Genomic DNA, 21,169 nt, shown 5'->3' with positions numbered 1-21,169 from the left:
CAGGTATTCACATCGAACACACCTATTTCAAATAAGAAATAATGTTTCATAATTTTCACAGTGTTTTTAAACAAACAAATGTAGTACAATAAACTGTGTTGTGTTTTCACCTGACGCTGTGCTTTGTCTCCCAGAGTTGTTCTGTTTTGCATTTCCATGTAGAAGCTGAAACCAGTCTCTGAGTCTGTCGCCCAAATCCGCCAAATCCTGACCCGTACAGACCTCTAGAGACACAGAAACACCACGAGAGTAAATAATGACTGCATTCTTACGGGTAAACAGGATCTCTTTAACTTCAGCCAGCAGATGAATAATGCAGAGGAACAATAAACTCACTCAAATGCATTAAAATTTCAACTAACTAGGCTTCATAAAACATGAATGTCTGAACTCGCTGTGACACCAAACATCATTTTGCACATTTACTGTAAGAGCCGATGGAGTAATGAGGACCTGGTTTGGGTTCGGGTGACGTCTCTGGGTTCGTCTTGATCTTGGGTTCTGCTTTGGGAAGTCCAGTACTGATACAAGGACATAAACCGGAGCACAGAATGGAGACGTCCTTCCCCGACAAACACGCCTGCTGCTCCAGCTTACACTGATCACACACAAACACACAAGAAAAGAGAAAACCGCAGCGTGTTCATGTCTCAAAGCAACACTCACATACATAATTAAGCAGATACGAGCGGCTGAAGATGGTTTTTCACTATTCAGAATTGAAAAAGACTGTTTGCTGGATGGGTAAGATGTTTTGAGGATGTGGAAAGAGCCACTAATTAAAAATTTAGACACGCTTTAGTGTTTATCATGGTGTTAAAAACCTTCTGGTTTGGTCTTATAAAGCCCGTTTCTTAAAATAAGACAAAAATGTATTCTAAAAAAAATAAATAAACATATAACGTGTAAATTATGTAAATGTGTGTTCCGTGCTTAAATAAAAAAATGTATAAATATACATTTTTAAATATTTAAAAATTAATTTAAATAAATTAGAAATAAATATTTATAAATTAATAATAAAGAAAATACATATTCAAAAATAAATGATTTTTTTATAAAAATATTTTTTTTTAATTAAAAAATATATTTTAAATTTTATAAAAAAAAATAAATGATTATAAATATTTAAAAATGATTTGAATAAGTATTTAAAACAAACTAGAACAAATATTTATAAATAAAAAATAACTATATTTGAACATATATTGAGAAAATAAAAATACATATTTAAAAATAAATTTAAAAATGTAAATAAAAAATAAATATTTTTTAAAAAATTAAATATTTTCAAGTACATTTTATTAAACAATTAATTATAAATAAAAACAAAATACATTTTTAAAAATTACCAGAAATTTTATATTTATAAGTATTTCAAATATACTAGAAATACATATTTATAAACAAATAAAAAATTATTTTTAAAAATAAATAAAATAATAAAATATGTAAAAATGAATTGAAAATGAATATTTAAAAATAAGTATTTAAATTAAACTAGAAATAGATATTTATAAATAAATGAAAAACTATTTTAAAATAATAAAATAAATATGTAAAAATGAATTGAAAATGAATATTTCAAAATAAGTATTTAAATTAAACTAGAAATAGATATTTATAAATAAATAAAAAACTATTTTAAAATAATAAAATAAATATGTAAAAACGAATTGAAAATGAATATTTAAAAATAAGTATTTAAATTAAACTAGAAATAGATATTTATAAATAAATAAAAAACTATTTTAAAATTTTGAGAAAAGAAAAATACATTTTTAAAAATAAATAAAAATAAAATAAATTAAAAGCATTCTTTAAAATATTTTAAAGTACATTTTAGAATAAAATAAATAAGTCATTATCATTAAAAAATGTAAAGTATTTAAAATTAAAATCAAATAAATTAAAAGTATTTTTAAAAATGTTTAAAAAATAAAGTACATTTTATAAAAAAAATATTATTATAAATAAAAAAATAAAGTATTTAAAATAAACTAGAAATAAATATTTATAAATACATATAAAATCAATATTTAAAAATAAAAAAAAGAACTGAATTGAAAAAATATTTAAAAACTAAAATATATAAAAATAAATAATTATAAATAAAAACAACTCAAATTTGTTTTAGTTGTTTACCTGTATGTCAAGCATTAACTGACATCAGAGAACTGTGAACATGTGAATGTGCAAAGCATTGAAATATTAACTTCAAATCTCATGGTGACTTCAAGATAATATTTCACCTCAAAGGGGTTCAGGCTGACAAACAGTCTGTGTGAATCCCTGCTCTAAATAATCCAAATAAAGGAGGAGTGACCGATCTAGTGTGCTTGTGATGGAGCGTCACCTTCACGAACCCTTGCCATGCTCCTTCCTCAGAAATCAATGGATGTGCAGCGGCGCAGTGTAAACTGTAGCGTGTGGGCGGCTGCAGGTCGCATGCGTGTGAATGACGGCAGGCGGCTCTGCTCCTGGTGACTCTATTGATTCATGCACTGTTTTTAATTTTGACCTTGTGTGTAAGAGACAGAAAATTACCTCCCTCCCTCCCTCCCTCATGCTCTCTCTCTTCTATCTGAATGAGCAATCGCTGTTTCCTGCGGTCACCCTTATAAATATTTGATTGGGTTCCAACTCAAAGCTTGATGTTCTTGCTGCAGAGCAGACGCAGTCTGTGAGTGTTAATGTCTAAAATATGGATGTTTTTATTTATTTATAAATATTATATAAATGTAATATTAATTTCTAGCTTATTTTAAATACTAATTTTTAATAATTTATTTGTTGTATAAATTTTTTTATAAAATTTACTTTTAAATATTTTTTTAAAATTTTTATTTTTATTTGAATAAAATTCTCATTTTTTAAATATGTATTTTGTTTTTATTTATAATAAATCATTAACATTTTTATCAAATTTACTTTAAAATATTTTTTTTCTAATATTTTATAAATATTTTTTATTTAATCTATTTTTTAATTTGTATTGTTATTTTTGTATTTATTTATAAATATTGAGTTTTTTTCTAATTGACTTTAAAATATAAAATTATAATTTTATTTAAATTTATTTTAAATTGTAATTATAAATATTCATTTCTAGTTTATTTTAAATAACATTTGTTGTATTAAATGTTTAAATGTTTTATATTTTTTTAATTTTAAAATTTTACATTATATTATCTTATAATAATTTATTAACATTTTTATCAAATTTACTTTAAAATATTTTTTTTCTAATTTTTAAAAATATTTTTATTGAATCTATTTTTTTAAATGTATTGTTATTTTCTCAATTTATTTTTAAATATTGATTTTTGTATTTATTTATAAATAATTTTTTTGTTTTTTATACAATTTTTAAATATTTATTTTTATTTTATATTTGTTTTTATTTATAATAATTGATTAAAATTTGAATCAAATTGACTAAAATATATAATTCAATATAAATATACAATTAAAATATATTAACTATATAATAAACAAAAATTTAATATTTATAAATATTGATTTTTGTATTTATAAATATTAATTTTTTTAGTTTATTTTAAATACAAATTTTAAATATTTATTTAGTTTTTAATTATAATTATTTATTTACATTTTTATCAAATATACTTTAAAATATTTTTTCACATTTTTACAAAAATTTTTTTATTTTAATCTAATTTTTTTACTTATTTTTAAATATGTATTTTTTTCCTCAATTTATTTTTTAAATGTTTTTATTTATAGTGTGTGTATGTGTGTGTACCTGTGAGGCGTAGTTGTGTCCGTCTGATCCGCACACAGGCGTCGAGGGTGTCGTGGAACAGGATTTACAGCTGTTAGTGTGAGGCTTCAGTCCAGACTGTCTGATTCTACAACAAACACAACAAAAACGTAATCAGCCAGTTTCTGCTTGTGATGTAAATCAAAGAGATCTTTATAACAGTACAGCAGATACTGACATTAATTGATTTCAAAATCAGTGGTCACTCTATATCTACAATAATATGTCTTAAATATGAATTTATTTATTTATTTATAAATATTTATTTCTACTTATTTATAAATACTAATTTTTAATAATGTATTTTGTTGTATAAAATTTGTATAATATGTACTTTAAAATCTAAAAAAAAATACTTTTTGTTTTAATCACATTTTTTATTTTTAAATATGTATTTTCATTTTCCCAATTTATTTTTAAATAATGATTTTTTATTTATTAATATTTATTTCAAATATATTTTAAATATTAATTTTTAAATATGTATTTAGTTTTTTATTTACATTTTTTATTTAATTTACTTTAAATACTTTATATATTTTTTTCTAATTTTTTTATTCTAATATATTTTTAAATATTGATTTTTTTATTTTTTTATAAAAAAAATGTTTATTTTAAATACTTTTATTTAATAATTTTATTTATTTTTAAATGTATTTTTATTTTCTCAATTTATTTTTAAATACTGATTTTTTATTTTATTTACGAATATTTATTTATAATTTATTTATAATATTTTGTCTTAATAAGATGAGATTAAAATGATCCAAACATATAATGCAATGCAATCCAGCGATGATTAAGAGACAAACAAATAAACGTTCCTCAAAAAAATTTAAGGCTTTTGGAGGCTTGGAAAGATCATTCCTCCACTGAGGAACAATGAAAGCAAAGCTTCTGGACTATCAGTCAGACGTCACTGACAGAATAAAGACTATCTCTCACACACACACACACACACACACACACAGATAATAAGACCATTACACACAGAGAGATGAACAATCGTTTCAGCAGATATGAACACACTGGCTTATAATGTTCTGATCCATTAGTTTTTGCCGATTACACTAAAGCTCTGCGGACCAGATAAATGCTGAAACACACACATATATCAATGAGAAACATTCGGTGGGTTCATAAACTCTGCCGTTCTGTGCTTAATATCAGTCAGGAGCAAATGAACGGAGACCGAAAGAGACACAAGCCATTAACACTAACACTACTGAACACTACAGAACATTTGAGAACATTTGTACTTCTATTTAAAGAGATGTTCATTCAAAAATACATCATTTTAATATCTGTTAAAGCTTCAGCACACGATTGGATTATTAAATCTTCCACGGAATATTTTATAATCTCAATTTAACTGATATCTCTTATATTATGTTGAGATTCTGGCTACGATCATTATGTTCCGGGTCAAATTGACCATAATTGGATTCAATACAATTCAAAAATCATACTATGACAATCAATCAATAAATTCAGATATGGTAAACCTTTAACATTAACACTTCTCATTCATTATAAAAATTAAACACGAGAACATACGCATATGACCCTGGACCACAAAACCAGTCATATAGGTTTTGGTATTTTTATTTTTTTTTACTTTTCTATTGTATGGTTTGTTAGGATAGAACAATATTTGGCTGAGATACAGCTATTTGAAAATCTGGAATCTGAGGTTGCAAAAAAATAAAAATATTGAGAAAATGGCCTTTAAAGTTGTCCAAATGAAGTTCTAAGCAATGCATATTACTAATCAAAAATTAAGTTTTGATATCCGAACTGTCTGATTCTACAACAAACACAACAAAAACGTAATCAGCCAGTTTCTGCTTGTGATGTAAATCAAAGAGATCTTTATAACAGTACAGCAGATACTGACATAAAATGATTTCAAAATCAGTGGTCACTCTACATCTACAATAATCTGTCTTAAATATGAATTTATTTATTTATAAATATTTATTTCTAGTTTATTTTAAATACTAATTTTTAATAATGTATAAATTATTTTAATAAAATTTACTTTAAAATCTTTTAAAAAAAATTAAATAAAATACTTTTTATTTTAATCACATTTTTTTTATTTTTAACTATGTATTTTCATTTTCTCAATTTATTTTTAAATATTGATTTATTTATTTATAAATATTTATTTCTAGTTTATTTTAAATACTAATTTTTAATAATGTATAAATTATTTTAATAAAATTTACTTTAAAATCTTTTTAAAAAATTAAATAAAATACTTTTTATTTTAATCACATTTTTTATCTATTTTTAAATATGTATTTTCATTTTCTCAATTTATTTTTAAATAATGATTTTTTTATTTATAAATATTTATTTCAAATTTATTTTAAATATTTTTAAATATGTATTTTGTTTTTATTTATAGTTAATTTAATTTTATTTATATTTTTTAAACATTTGTTTTTCACAAAAAGTGAATATTAAATGTTGTATTTTAAATGTTTGATATTCATTTTAATTTTTATGATTTTTGTATCATATTTGATACATTTACTACATTTATTTACTACTCTAAATTATCAACATGATGAAAACTATACGAGCCATAAAAGCCTGACGTATAAAATGCAATACTTGACAAAAAAACTTATTTTTTAATTTATATATGCATACATTGATTGTTAAAAAGTTGGGGATCAGTCTTTTTAAAAACGTCTCTTTTGCTCACCAAGGCTGCATTTATTTGATCAAAAATACAAAAAAATAATATTGTGAAATATTATTACAATTTAAAATATGTTTTCTATGTGAATATATAGCAAAATGGTACAATAAACTTTTCTATTTAAAAAAAATTCTTACTATTGTTTTATATAATTGAGGCTTTACAGAGTTAAAGGCACAGCAGTCAACAATGCAAAAGATGAAAATGGTCATGAAAACTCGAGACTGACCTGTGCTGGAGTTTCCTGCGGTTCACACACATGGCTCTCTGATATCCCTGAGCCACACACACCTTATGACGACTGCACTTCACCTTCTGACACGGATCCTTCGTAGTGTCGAGACCTGCAAAAGACCACCGTCAGATCCTCAAGACTGAAAGTCAACATTTGCATTTGATTTGTATCTGCGGTTATTCCACATCTTCTCCCAAATGAATTTTCATGAGATTTTCAGTTGATTGTGATACAATGTGGATACATTTACAAATTAACATTGCAATTGTAACAAAATAATTGTAACAAAATGACATTGATGGAATGTTTAACTAACCAACTTCTTTTTTTACTTCAAGCTTTTCTATTTTGTTACTTGTTTTTGTCTATATTTTTTTCTATATTTAGCCGCAATTAGTGGCCAAGCGCCAAAGGTGCAATGGCACCTATTGTATCCATTGGTGTTCTTCTTCATCTTCTTCTTCTTCCGCTTTGGAAGTCTATGGCGATTACGGAAGTTATAAAATTTGGCATACAGATAGAGAGCAGTCTCATCATTAAACACAGCAAATTTGGTGTCTCTAACTCAAACTCTCTAGCGCCACCTCTTGTCCAAAATTTCACTCATGTTTATGCTAATAAGGTCAAGGTTTTTTACTATTTTTTAATAGTATGAAAAAACAACTTTTTTTGTCTGATTTTCACCAAAATTGGCTCAGATAATCTTCAGACCATGCTGGCAAAAAGTTATGGAATTCAAGTTGATTAGTCAAACCGTTCTCGAATAACGCACAAATGAATTTGACGAAAAGCACACAAAAATGCATGTGAGGCTATATCTCCGCAAAGGTTTTGCGTATTGAGACCAAACTTGGTGTGTGTTATAACAAGCATGACCTGAGGCTACTTGCACAGTTTTGGAAAATTGCCACCTAGTGGTCAGGAGATATGAAAAATGGCCTTTTATTTGCATAAAACTTCTGAATGGTTTGGCAAAAAAACACAAAAATTATGTCTAGATTCAATGGAGCATTGCAGTCGAAACATACCCACTTTTCTAATGCCAGCAATTTTGGGTGCTGGCCATTTTGAACTTTGTTGTAAAATGTTATATTTTACAAATGCATCGTTATAGTACTGTACGTGTCTTTGGCACCATGCTCTGACAGTACTCAAAAAGTTTGGGGGCAGTGCCACCTTCTGGCTAAAAGTGCTAAAAAATGCTAATAATTTTTGTTTACATTAGCCTATTGTAAAGAAACTGGCCTTGCTATGTTCTCCGATAATGCCGAAAACATCAATACAAATTATGCCATAATTGGATGAACTTCCTGTCCCCCATAATGATTAATGTTGAAAACCTACTTTTTCGTACTCCTCTTAGACTATTGGTCCGATTTTCACTAAATTTGACTCAGATCATCTTCAGACCATGCTGGCAAACAGTTATGGATTTCATGTCGATATACAAACGTTTTTTGTTTAGTGCATCAACAAATTTTCTGGAAAGATGCCAAACCGCATCGGAGGCTGTATCTCTGCAAAGTTCTGACATATTGCTTCAGTTGCTCTGATGCTTGCCATCATCCCATAATTGCTGCTTGCAGCTATATTTTATTTTGATTTCAGTTTCAGTAATTTTAGAAATTTAACTTCAGCTTATTTCAGCAAGTTACTAAAGCAACATTTTTTTAAATGTTACATTAAGGCCAGGTTTCACAGACAGGTTTTAGACTAAGCCAGAATTAGGCCATAGTGCAATTAGGACATTTACATTTTTTTAGTTTTTATAAAGGTGCTTAGAAAAAAACATTACTGGTGAGCATCTTGAGACTAAACAAAGACAGACTTACATTTTAGCCTGGGACTACACTGCAAAAAAACTTTTCTAACTTAGATTTTTTGTCTTGTTTCCAGGCAAAATATCAAAAAATTCTTAAATCAAGAAGGATTGATAAGGTAAAAATTATTTTATTGTTTTTAGAAAAAGTCAAAATGAAGTGCGTTTTTGCTTAGATCAAACACAATAATCTGCCAATGGGGTAAGAAAAATAATCTTGTTTTCTGTTTGAAATAAGATTTTTTTGCTTAACCCATTGGCAGATTATTGTGCTTGTTCTAAGCAAAAACGCACTTCATTTTGACTTTTGAAAAAAAAAAAAATAATAATTTTTACCTTATCAATCCTTCTTGATTTAAGAACGTTCAGATATTTCAGCTGGAAACAAGACACCACATCTAAGTAAGAAAAGCATTTTTTGCAGTGTCTGTGAAACCAGGGGTATATGTTTATGTTTTTTATTTAATTATTATATTTTATATATTTATTATTTCCTTAATTTTTAAACGTGGAGTGTTATTTATTAATATAATTTATAAAATGAATGATATTTATTAAATACATGAAATTCTAGGCATCTACTGTATTTATTCATCTTATTTTAAAATTGCACATTTTGCAACCCTGACACATACACTCAGAAAAATGCAATAAAATAATCGCATTTCACTTTTGATGGACAAAGTAGCATTTGATTTTGCTCTTGTATTGATTATTCATCAGATGATAGTGAAATGATGGAGCAGCACTTTATAATCGGGCGTCTATCCAGAGACACACACTCTGTGCATGTTAAAGAGCTGATGCAGGTGTCTGGATCTCAGCGACGCTGGATCAGAACGGTCTGTGATGGGAACAGCGTTCAGCACAGCTCTTGATGGGCTCGTTGCCTGATTTGCATAATTCCATTAGCGAATCAGGAGATAGAACAACCTGTGCCTGCAAATGAGCAGCTCTAACAGCAGGTGCACTTCACACTAGTCAATTCCTTCTTACTGTTTAGAAGTTTGCACAAATTTAGCCAAGGAATAATGTTGATCAGATCACATGGTCTGTTCAATACCTTGTCTTTAAAAATGTTACAGGAATATTATTATCTAAATAAAGCAGATTTTACAATCTCATTAAGCACTTTTATGGAAACTGTCTTTTTTATATGACATGCTTAAGAAAATAATCAAACGTTTTATTCACTTTACTATTTTAAGGGAGACACTGCATGCAAAAACACTGTTTTTGAGTTTGACTTTCATGAAGGGTTTTTTTCAGACCAGTGGAAAGAAAACACCCAAAAGACACTGTTACTTTTATAGCACTTTATCTAATTGTGTCAATAGATTTCAATTACAATACATATTTTTAAAGGCTGTTTTCTCTAAATGAGTTTTTCCTCTTACACTGAGCCATAAAAAATCCACTTCAATAGCATTTACACACACCAAACTTTACATTTTTATTCCGGTCTATATTCTGAAGGTTTTTACAGCAGTATTTGTTAATATATAATTTGCTTGATTTTATACAACATTTTATTCCCCAATTTTGGTGTCTCTAACTCAAACTCACTAGCGCCACCACTTTTTTCTCAAAAAAAGTGCTAAAACATGCTAATAACTTTTGTTTACATTAGCCTATTGTATTGATTTATTGTTATATTCCTTGGATAATGCAGAGAACATCAATACAACTTCCTGTCCCCCATTTTGATTAATGTTGAAAACCTACTTTTTTGAACTCCTCCTAGACTATTAGTCTGATTTTCACTAAATTTGACTCAGTTTAGATTTTTGTACTAGAAATGTATGCAAATTAGCGGATATTTCATTAAATAATGTCTCATTTGCATATTTAAACCTTACATTTTAAAAAACTTGAAATACAAAAAATGCTTGCAATTATCAATGTAATGTCGAAATATTACGAGAATAAAGTCAAAATATTGCGAGAATAAAGTCAAAATATTACGATAATAAAGTCAAAATATTACGATTATTAAGTCAAAATATTGCGAGAATAAAGTCTAAATATTAAGAGAATAAAGTCTAAATATTACAAGAAAAGTCAAAATATTAAGAGAATAAATTCAAAATTTTTACAAGAATAAAATTGAAACATTAAGAGAATAAAGTCAAAATATTAAGACAATAAGGTCGAGATATTAAGAAAATAAAAGTCAAAATATTACGAGAATAAAGTCAAAATATTGCGAGAATAAAGTTGAAATATTACGAGGATAAAGTCAAAATATTGCAAGAATAAAGTCGAAATATTGTAAGAATAAAGTCAATATGTTACAAGAATAAAGTCAAAATACTACGAGAATTAAAACCAAAATATTATGAGAATCAAGTTGAAATATTTCAAAAATAAAGTCTAAATATTATGAGAATTAAGTCGAAATTTTTCAAAAATAAAGTAAAAACATTATGAGTATAAAGTCGACATACTACGAAAATAAAGTCAAAATACAATGAGAATAAAATCAAAATATTACGAAAATAAAGTCGACATATTTGCATATAAGCATTTCTATTCTAATTAGATTTGGACACCCGGATTTTACCATCTCATCGAGCACTTTTATGGAAAACAGAAATCCTGAATCTCTTTTCATCTGTCTCAGCGCTGATTATGAATAATTCAAAACTAGACTAGAGAAGAGAAAAACCTCAGGACGCCGAGGGAAGAGAAGAAGGGATGGGGCTGGAAGCTGAGAATAAGCCATCTGTTTTCTGTGTGTGATGATAAACCGATAAACAAGAGCGCAAACAAACAACTACAGGCCAAAGACAGAACGACACGACACGGAAACATCTAATCCCCAGAGAAAACACAGAGAAAACATGCTTTCATACAAATATCAGCAATGATACTGCAGGCGGCCACGACTGATGATTATTCAGATTATTTACTGAGAAACAAACTGTGAATCTAACAGAAAATTTCATGTTGTTTTCTTTTGGAAACAGTTATTCCATAGTATCCTTTGGAATTTAAAATACATTAGATTGTAAATACTATGGCAGTATAGTGGAAAATAGAAGTATATACAGGCTTTCCACATCATTTAAGCAATTATCTTTACTTAAATTTTCAATTCGTGACTATAGAATAGAAAAACTCAGTCAAAATTCTTGAAAATCATATTGACAAAATGTTTAACTTACTAACTAACCAATTGTTTTAAGTGTGAATTTTAGGTTTATTTGTTTTGTTATGTGCTTTTGTCTTTATTAGGTTTAATATTTCTATTTAGCGTTAATTTATTATTAATTTTGTTGATTTAATAATAATATTATTATAATAAAATAATATTTATTATTCATTTTAGTTTTCATTAGTTTAAGCACTTAAACTTTATTCAACTAGTTACCAAGATAACTTTTTATTTATTTTTTAAAAAATTTAAATTAAGCTTTTCATGTAATATTTAGATTTTATTCATTATTTATCTATTATAAATGTAGAATATTATAAATTACCATAGTAAAACATTATTTCAATTTATTATTATTTATTTTATTACAATTTTATTTTATTTTTCCATCTAAAATGCTTAACTTTGTAAACAGGACAGGATTTGTAAACTTTACTATTTTCTTGAAAATCATTTAATGGACAATACATTCATACACAGATAATAAAATATTTTTAACCTGAAATATATAAACTATTATACATATTTACTACACAAAATGTATGACTTTCCCAGAATTGGAAATCAGTTTGTGATTACTGAATACAAAGAACTTTTATATTAGTTTATTTGACAAAAAAGTTTAACTAATTGTTTCAAAAATAAAATTTATTTATGTTTTATGTGCTTTCGTCTCTTTTAGTTTTACTATTTACTTTATTCTTATATTTTTATCTTAAATTAATTATTAATTTCATTATTAATTTAATAATGAAATAAAAATGTATAATAATGTTTTTAATAATAAAAATTAAGTTTAATTCATTTTAGCACTTAAACTTTATTCAGCTAGCTATCAAGAGAACTTTATTAATTTTTTTAATATATATATATATATATATATATATATATATATATTTTTTTTTTTTTTTTTTTTTTTTTTATCCATCTAAACTATTTTAAACATTTTTCAGCTGAAATATACAAAATATATTTTATAAACACATATTTCAAAATTGCACATTTTGCATGAATGTGAAACACTCACATGCATGTTGAAGTACTGTGATTTGATCATGTGATCATGTCTTTTGAGGTCTATATTACAGTAATGACTATCTGACTGTAAATTCTCAATATTATTCACACTGGCAAACACACAGCACTGTCTGTCCATCAGCATGGCTCTGATGGCTCTGTTCTGCTGTGGGTTATTATTACGGTCAAACCCCGTGAGGTGAGTAATGCCTGTGATTTCTGTTTGACCGTATGCAGGCCATCACATCTCTCCCTCTGCGCCTCGGAGCTGCGCTGGAGGTGTTTCCATAGAAACATGAGCGTGCTGCAATTCCTGCACTATGATTTGTAGCACACTTACAAGCTTCATCAATTTATGAGAGCAGCCTCACCAAGAGCCACAGAGAAAGAGGTGTAAAGTGTCGAAGGGGTTTGATTTAACGTTTGATTTGACTCTCACTATAAGCAGTCTATTTGTCCAAATTTACTCGTATTTTGTGGCGTATTTATCTCAGTCTGATTCTCAAAGGCTCACAATGACAAACTAGAGATGATCAGATCTTTATAACCCAAGGTAAAAAGCTGTTTGAACGAATCGAGTGAGCCAATGATTCAGTGACTCGTTCATTAAGACAGTAACTTGATTTGTTTCTGAATGAATCTGCCGTTTGAACAAATCGAGTGAGCCAATGATTCAGTGACTCATTCATAAAGACAGTCACTTGATTTGTTTTTGAATGAATCTGCTGTTTGAACGAATCGAGTGAGCCAATGATTCAGTGACTCGTTCATAAAGGCAGTCACTTGATTTGTTTCTGAATGAATCAGCCGTTTGAACGAATCGAGTGAGCCAATGATTCAGTGACTCGTTCATTAAGACAGTAACTTGATTTGTTTCTGAATGAATCAGCCGTTTGAACGAATCGAGTGAGCCAATGATTCAGCGGCTCTTTCATTAAGACAGTAACTTGATTTGTTTCTGAATGAATCAGCCGTTTGAACGAATCGAGTGAGCCAATGATTCAGTGGCTCTTTCATTAAGACAGTAACTTGATTTGTTTCTGAATGAATCAGCCGTTTGAACGAATCGAGTGAGCCAATGATTCAGTGACTCGTTCATTAAGACAGTAACTTGATTTGTTTCTGAATGAATCAGCCGTTTGAACGAATCGAGTGAGCCAATGATTCAGTGGCTCTTTCATTAAGACAGTAACTTGATTTGTTTCTGAATGAATCAGCCATGTGAACGAATTGAGTGAGCCAATGATTCAGTGACTCATTCATAAAGACAGTCACTTGATTTTTTTTGAATGAATCTGCCGTTTGAACGAATCGAGTGAGCCAATGATTCAGTGACTCATTCATAAAGACAGTCACTTGATTTGTTTCTGAATGAATCTGCCGTTTGAACAAATCGAGTGAGCCAATGATTCAGTGACTCATTCATTAAGACAGTAACTTGATTTGTTTCTGAATGAATCTGCCGTTTGAACAAATCGAGTGAGCCAATGATTCAGTGACTCATTCATTAAGACAGTAACTTGATTTGTTTCTGAATGAATCTGCCGTTTGAACAAATCGAGTGAGCCAATGATTCAGTGACTCATTCATTAAGACAGTAACTTGATTTGTTTCTGAATGAAACTGCCGTTTGAACAAATCGAGTGAGCCAATGATTCAGTGACTCATTCATAAAGACAGTCACTTGATTTGTTTTTGAATGAATCTGCTGTTTGAACGAATCGAGTGAGCCAATGATTCAGTGACTCATTCATAAAGACAGTCACTTGATTTGTTTTTGAATGAATCTGCTGTTTGAACGAATCGAGTGAGCCAATGATTCAGTGACTCATTCATAAAGACAGTCACTTGATTTGTTTCTGAATGAATCTGCCGTTTGAACAAATCGAGTGAGCCAATGATTCAGTGACTCATTCATTAAGACAGTAACTTGATTTGTTTCTGAATGAATCTGCCGTTTGAACAAATCGAGTGAGCCAATGATTCAGTGACTCATTCATTAAGACAGTAACTTGATTTGTTTCTGAATGAATCTGCCGTTTGAACAAATCGAGTGAGCCAATGATTCAGTGACTCATTCATAAAGACAGTCACTTGATTTGTTTTTGAATGAATCTGCTGTTTGAACGAATCGAGTGAGCCAATGATTCAGTGACTCATTCATAAAGACAGTCACTTGATTTGTTTTTGAATGAATCTGCTATTTGAACGAATCGAGTGAGCCAATGATTCAGTGACTCATTCATAAAGACAGTCACTTGATTTGTTTTTGAATGAATCTGCTGTTTGAACGAATCGAGTGAGCCAATGATTCAGTGACTCATTCATAAAGACAGTCACTTGATTTGTTTTTGAATGAATCTGCCGTTTGAACGAATCGAGTGAGCCAATGATTCAGCGACTCGTTCATAAGGACAATAACTTGATTTGTTTCTGAATGAATTAGCCGTTTGAACGATGCGTGAGTCAATGATTCAGTGACTCGTTCATAAAGACAGTCATTTGATTCATCTCTGAACAAATCAGCTGTTTGAACAAATCAAGTGTGACAATGATTCAATGACTCATTAATAAAGATACTCACTTGCTTTGTTTCTGAATGAATCTGCCGTTTGAACGAATCGAGTGAGTCAATGATTCAGTGACTCGTTCATAAGGACAGTCATTTGATTCATTTCTGAACAAATCAGCTGTTTGAACAAATCAAGTGTGACAATAATTCAATGACTCATTAATAAAGATACTCACTTGCTTAGTTTCTGAATGAATCAGCCATTTTAAACAAATCAAGTGAGCCAATGATTCAGTGACTTGTTCATAAAGACAGTCACTTGATTTGTTTCTAAATAAATCAGCCATTTGAACGAATCGAGTGAGCCAATGATTCAGTGAATCATTCATAAGGACAGTCACTTGCTTTGTTTCTGAACAACTCAGTTGTTTAAACAAATCAGGTGAGCCAATGATTCAGTGACTCATTATTAAAGATACTCACTTGCTTAATTACTGAATGAATCAGCCATTTGAACAAATAAAATGAGTCAATGATTCAGTGACTTGTTCATAAAGACAGGCACTTGCTTTGTTTCTGAATAAATCAGTTGTTTAAGTGAATCAAGTGAGACAATGATTCAGTGACTCGTTCATAAAGAAGTCACTTGCTTTGTTCCTGAATGAATCAGTTGTTTAAACAAATCAAGTGAGCAAATGATTCAGTGACTTGTTCATAAAGAAAACTACTTGCTTTGTTTCTGAATAAATCAGATATCTGAAAGCATCGAATGAGCCAATGATTCTGTGATTCATTTATAAAGACACTTGCTTGTTTCTGAATGAGTCATATGAACAAATCAAGAAGCCAATGATTCAGTAACACATTCATGAAGAATTCAGTTGAATTGTTTCTGAATAAATCAGCTGTTTTGAACAAACTGAGTGAGACAATGATTCAGTGACTCGTTCATAAAAACAGCCACTTGCCTTGTTTCTGAATAAATCAGTATGAATGAATCAGTTGAATGACTAATTCAATGATTCACTCATTAAGACCCCACCACCCACTGGCATTTTTATTACATATTTAAAGAATCATTTAAAAAAATATATATATATATATTTCAACATTTATTTATTTAAAAAAACATTAATAACCATTTATTATCATTATTGATGCATGCTTAAAAAAATAATTTTTAAAGCAACTTTTATGCATTTTAATGGTTTTGGGGTAATATTAATTTAAAGAATTAATTGGCGTATTAGGTAAACATTTTAATTGCTTGACAGCAGTCACAAGATCCAACCATAACTTGTTCATTTGACCAAAAGGGAGCTGCTGAATTCAATTATGCAAAGCTGTTCCTGTAAAAACCTCAAGATCCCCTTTTTCACACTTTTTAATCTGCGCTCTCAAACAAAAGCCCTTTTTGATCCCCAATCTGATGTGTGTTGAATCCCGCTGGCCCTGTAATTACTGCCATATTAGATGGGATTTCAGACAGTAATGCATAATTTTCTGAAGGCCGTTAAGTCAATGTGACAATACTAGTTTAGAGCCATTGGCCAGCAGCAGACAGGCGCATTCTCCAATAATGGAGCTTTGAGGAATTCAATATAGGCATGAAATATTCACAGTAAGCAGACGCGAGCGTGACGGATGACACACGCATTCAAACAGAGCAGAAGAATACAAATGTCTGGGGATAAATATGAAAAATGCAGCCAGCAGAAGAACATCATGTAGCTACAAAAACACTCAAATAAATCAGACACAAGAGAGCTATAAATACATATGCAGTATTTACAGTATGAGGCGTTTAGATGTGACTACAAAATATATTTTTGTCAAAAAATGCAAACTCATCATTACAAAAGTATGAAATGTCTGCATCTATACAGACTTTTTTTTTTTTTAATTACTGAGTGACGAATGAGTGAAAAATGTTGATGCTTGTGATCTTTAAGTCTTTCTCTATATCATGCTGGAGCTTCAAGGATTGTTGAAGCGTCTGCAAAGAGCAGCATTTCCCTCACTGATGTTATGAGAGCAGAAGAATAAATGCATTTTATGTGTGAGGACGGATTATATTTGTGTAAAAATGGAAATGCAGTCAGAGCTCCAGAGCGCTTCGGATGCACACTGAGCGGATATATTCTGAGCAAAGCAGAAATACTGGTTACCTTACAGATTTATATTAAGAAATAAGTAGAGTTGATAAGAGTTGAGTTTGCTCTGGACAGAGTTATTATATTTAACTAAAAATAAATACATAAATAAATATAAAACCTAAAATAAAATAAACATTAATTTAAACAATATAAAATATACATATAAAAAAAAAGGAAAAAATACAAAACAAAAATATTTAAAATATAATTTAGTTTAGTGTACTGTGTGCTGTATTAAAAACTATATTAAAATAAAAAAGAATAAAAAAACTACTTAAACTAAAAAAACTATTACTAAAACTAAAATTAATTGAAAACACAAAATATATTAAAAAAATATACAATAGCAATTAAATAACTTTAATTATAAAGATATTATCATTATTTAAGGTAATGTCTCACCTAAATCAATAAAAAAAGATTTAAAAAAATATTTTTAGTACCACTGTTTTTGCATTTTAATATTTTCATTTTAAAAAACTAAAAAAACACAAAATTACTAAAAACTAACTAAAATTAAAATGAAAACAAAAAATATTAAAATATATATTAACAAAACCTACAATAGCACCTTTATGACTATAAAATAACACTAATAATCACTGATAAACACTGATATTATCATTATTTAAGTTAATGTCTCACCTAAATTAATAAGGAAAAAATATTTAAAAAGTACATTTTTCTTAGTAGAAGTTTTTGCATTGTAATACTTTCATTTTAAATAACTAAAAAACACAAAATTACTAAAAACTAAAATTAAAATGAAAACACTAAATATATTTAAAAATATATATTGATAAAACTTACAATACCTTTATGACACCTTTAATTTATAACCTTTATAAATTAACACTTTAATTCTAAAGATATTATTATTTAGGGTAATGTCTCACCTAAATTAATAGAAAAATAAATAAATAGTAGCTTTTTTTAGTACCATTGCTTTTGCATTGTAATATTTTTATTTTAATTAACTAAAAAACATAAAATTACTAAAAATGAACTAAATATATTAAAATATATATTAATAAAAACTACTATAGCACCTCTATAACTCTAAAATATAATTGATAATCCTTTTTGAATTCTAATTCTAAAGATATTATCATTATTTAAGGTAATGTCTCACCTAAATTAATAGAATTTTTTTTTTTAGTTTTTTTAGTACCATTGTTTTTGCATTGTAATATTTTTATTTTAAATAAAAAAACACAAAGTTACTCAAATTAAAATGAAAACACTATATATATATATATATATATATATATATATATATATATATATATATATTATTATTATTATTATTATTATTTTTATTTGAATCAGTTTAGAGGCATTTAAATAAATCAAACTAATTTTAACTTTATTTTCTCTTATTTTTTTCCTTTGACGAGGGACAGAGATTTAATAAGCAAAGAGTGTGTTACATTACTCACTTTCATCAGAAGCCTGTGGACCTTCCAGTGTACGGATGTAGTCATCCTGATGAGAAAAATAAGAAACAAATCATTATACAATCACTATATGTGACATAAAATTAAAATTCCAGATGGTTTAAATGTTCTTTTGTTTCCAATAAAATTGCTAAAATGATCCAAACATTTATTATACACAATATTTACTGCACAAATGTCAGTAAACCAGACTCTGGTGAAACACAGAAACACATTTACCAACCTCCACTTCCTTCAGCAGCGAGAGCAGCCGGCGGAAAGCAGGTATGAAGAAAGAGAGAGAAAATTAGATAAATTTAGAAACACATGAAAGAGGACAGCTCTGTGCTTTGCTTTAATTGTCATCTATTAATATGATCTGGGTGAACATGAGCCGAGGGATTTCCCACAGGACCCAGCCGACAGAGTCTCCGGGAATTACTGAAGCTCAGTGTTTTTAAAATATATAGATTCTGCAAGGACTGCCAGAGCAACGTAAACCGTTTTTTTTTTTTTTTTTAACAATGCAAATAATATATGTTATCAGTACCAAAGACAGAAAAAAAGATCTTCAAATTTTCCACTCTGTTCATTTGCAACTCCGAAATAAAATAACAGTATCAAAACTTACAATATTTTTGTAATAGTTTAATAAAAAAATATATTGTCATATTTATCATAAATAAATAAAATAAAATGTTACAATTTAAGAAATCACTCAATCAAAAATTTACATTTTGTCATTGTTTACTTATTATATATATATATATATATATATATATATATATATATATTAATATTTGAGTGATTGTTTATATTGAACTAGAAAATAATAACAGGAATAATACACACAGAAAATAATAAAATAATATATATAATTAATGAAATTAAAACTATTATTTTGAAAAAGTTTCAAAAAAGATTTTTAATGGTTTTTAAAGACGTTTCTTATGCTCATCAAGGCTGCGTTTATGTATATAATATTGTGAAATATTATTTCAATTTAAAATAACAGTTTTCTATGTGAATATATTTTAAAATGTAATTTATTTCTGTGATACAAAGCTACATTTTCAGCATCATTACCACAGTCTATAGTGTCACATGATCCTTCAGAAATCATTCTAATATGCAGATTTTTTCATATGTGGAAAAATATATTTTTGGAACCTGTGATACTTTTTTTTAGGATTCTTTGATCAATAAAAAGTTAAAAACAACAGCATTTATTTATAATATAAATCTTTTTTCGCCAAACGTCTGGCCTCAGTAAATTTTTATTATTTCTTTTTTGAAAGAAATTAATATATCATGCTATTTATTCACCAAGGATGTGTTAAATTAATTAAATTAATTAAACGTGATAGCATAGATTTACATTGTTACAAAAGATTTATATTTTAAATAAATGCTGTTCTTTTTAATTTATTCATCAAAGAATCCTGAAAAAAAGAATCACAAGTTTCAAAAAAATATTTTTCAACATAAAAAAATCAGCATATTAGAATGATTTCTGAAGGATCATGTGACACTTAAGAAAATTCAGCTTTGCATCACAGGAATAAATTATATTTTAAAGTATATTAAAATAAAAAAAAATTATATTGTAATAACATTTTGCAATATTACAGTTTTTTTTCTGTATTTTTGATTAAATAAATGCAGCCTTGATGAGCATAAGAGACTTCTTAAAAAAACATTACAAGAACTTTAGAGCGACAGTGTATATTACAAACGGTTTGCATGAATGTAAATTGTGATTTTGACTTTGAAATGCTCTCTAGGTAGGTTTTTCCTCAGGGTTTTTCTCATGCATGAAAGCTGAAAAAGCATACATGTGTAAGACTTGAGTTTGCCCTTCAGAAGAAGGCGTCTTTAGGCTGAATCAGAAGCTGAAGAGCGAACAGAGAACATGTCATCAGACACAAAGAGACTGACAGCAGCTCGACTTCAGCTCAGCTTCTCATTATAATGTTGTCGATCTCCTGGAGCGAATCCTACTGGGAAGCTCAGCTGAAATTTAGTTCCAATGAAATTTGCATGCTTCACGCTGCGCCGGCGCTGCACACGCATACTAAACTGACACCCGCACATCCGCATGTGCAGCTTCTGCCAACACAATCAATCTGCGATTCTGTAGCGTTTAGGAGCCGCACTGTTCAATTAGATGCAGACAAAGCCCTGGAGAATGAGCAGAACGTAAAACAAACCCGAAACGGACAGACTGACACTAGCACTCGATCAATATGAGGTTTTCAATGGCAGTTGCCAATACTGGTGTCCAGAGATCACAAAACGTCCAAACATCTGCTGAGTAAACAGACAAGTTTAGTTGCTGCT

General features: G+C 28.2%; 1 protein-coding gene across 1 annotated transcript in view; it reads right to left on the bottom strand.

The window, feature by feature from the left end:
* LOC141297921 (testican-2-like) overlaps positions 1-21,169 on the bottom strand; it is a 47,979-nt gene that overhangs the window by 7,719 nt on the left and 19,091 nt on the right. Inside the window, exons 2-7 of the mRNA XM_073828388.1 lie at positions 19,074-19,082; positions 18,833-18,878; positions 6,727-6,841; positions 3,767-3,872; positions 454-598; positions 111-224 (exon numbers count right to left, since the gene is read on the bottom strand). Of these exons, the coding sequence (XP_073684489.1) occupies positions 111-224; positions 454-598; positions 3,767-3,872; positions 6,727-6,841; positions 18,833-18,878; positions 19,074-19,082 (535 nt within the window). The remainder of the gene's footprint in view (positions 1-110; positions 225-453; positions 599-3,766; positions 3,873-6,726; positions 6,842-18,832; positions 18,879-19,073; positions 19,083-21,169) is intronic.

Source organism: Garra rufa, chromosome 22 (assembly GCF_049309525.1).
Source record: "Garra rufa chromosome 22, GarRuf1.0, whole genome shotgun sequence".
In the NCBI taxonomy this organism is placed as follows: Eukaryota; Metazoa; Chordata; class Actinopteri; order Cypriniformes; family Cyprinidae; genus Garra; species Garra rufa.
This window is presented reverse-complemented; position numbering and strand designations above follow the sequence as displayed.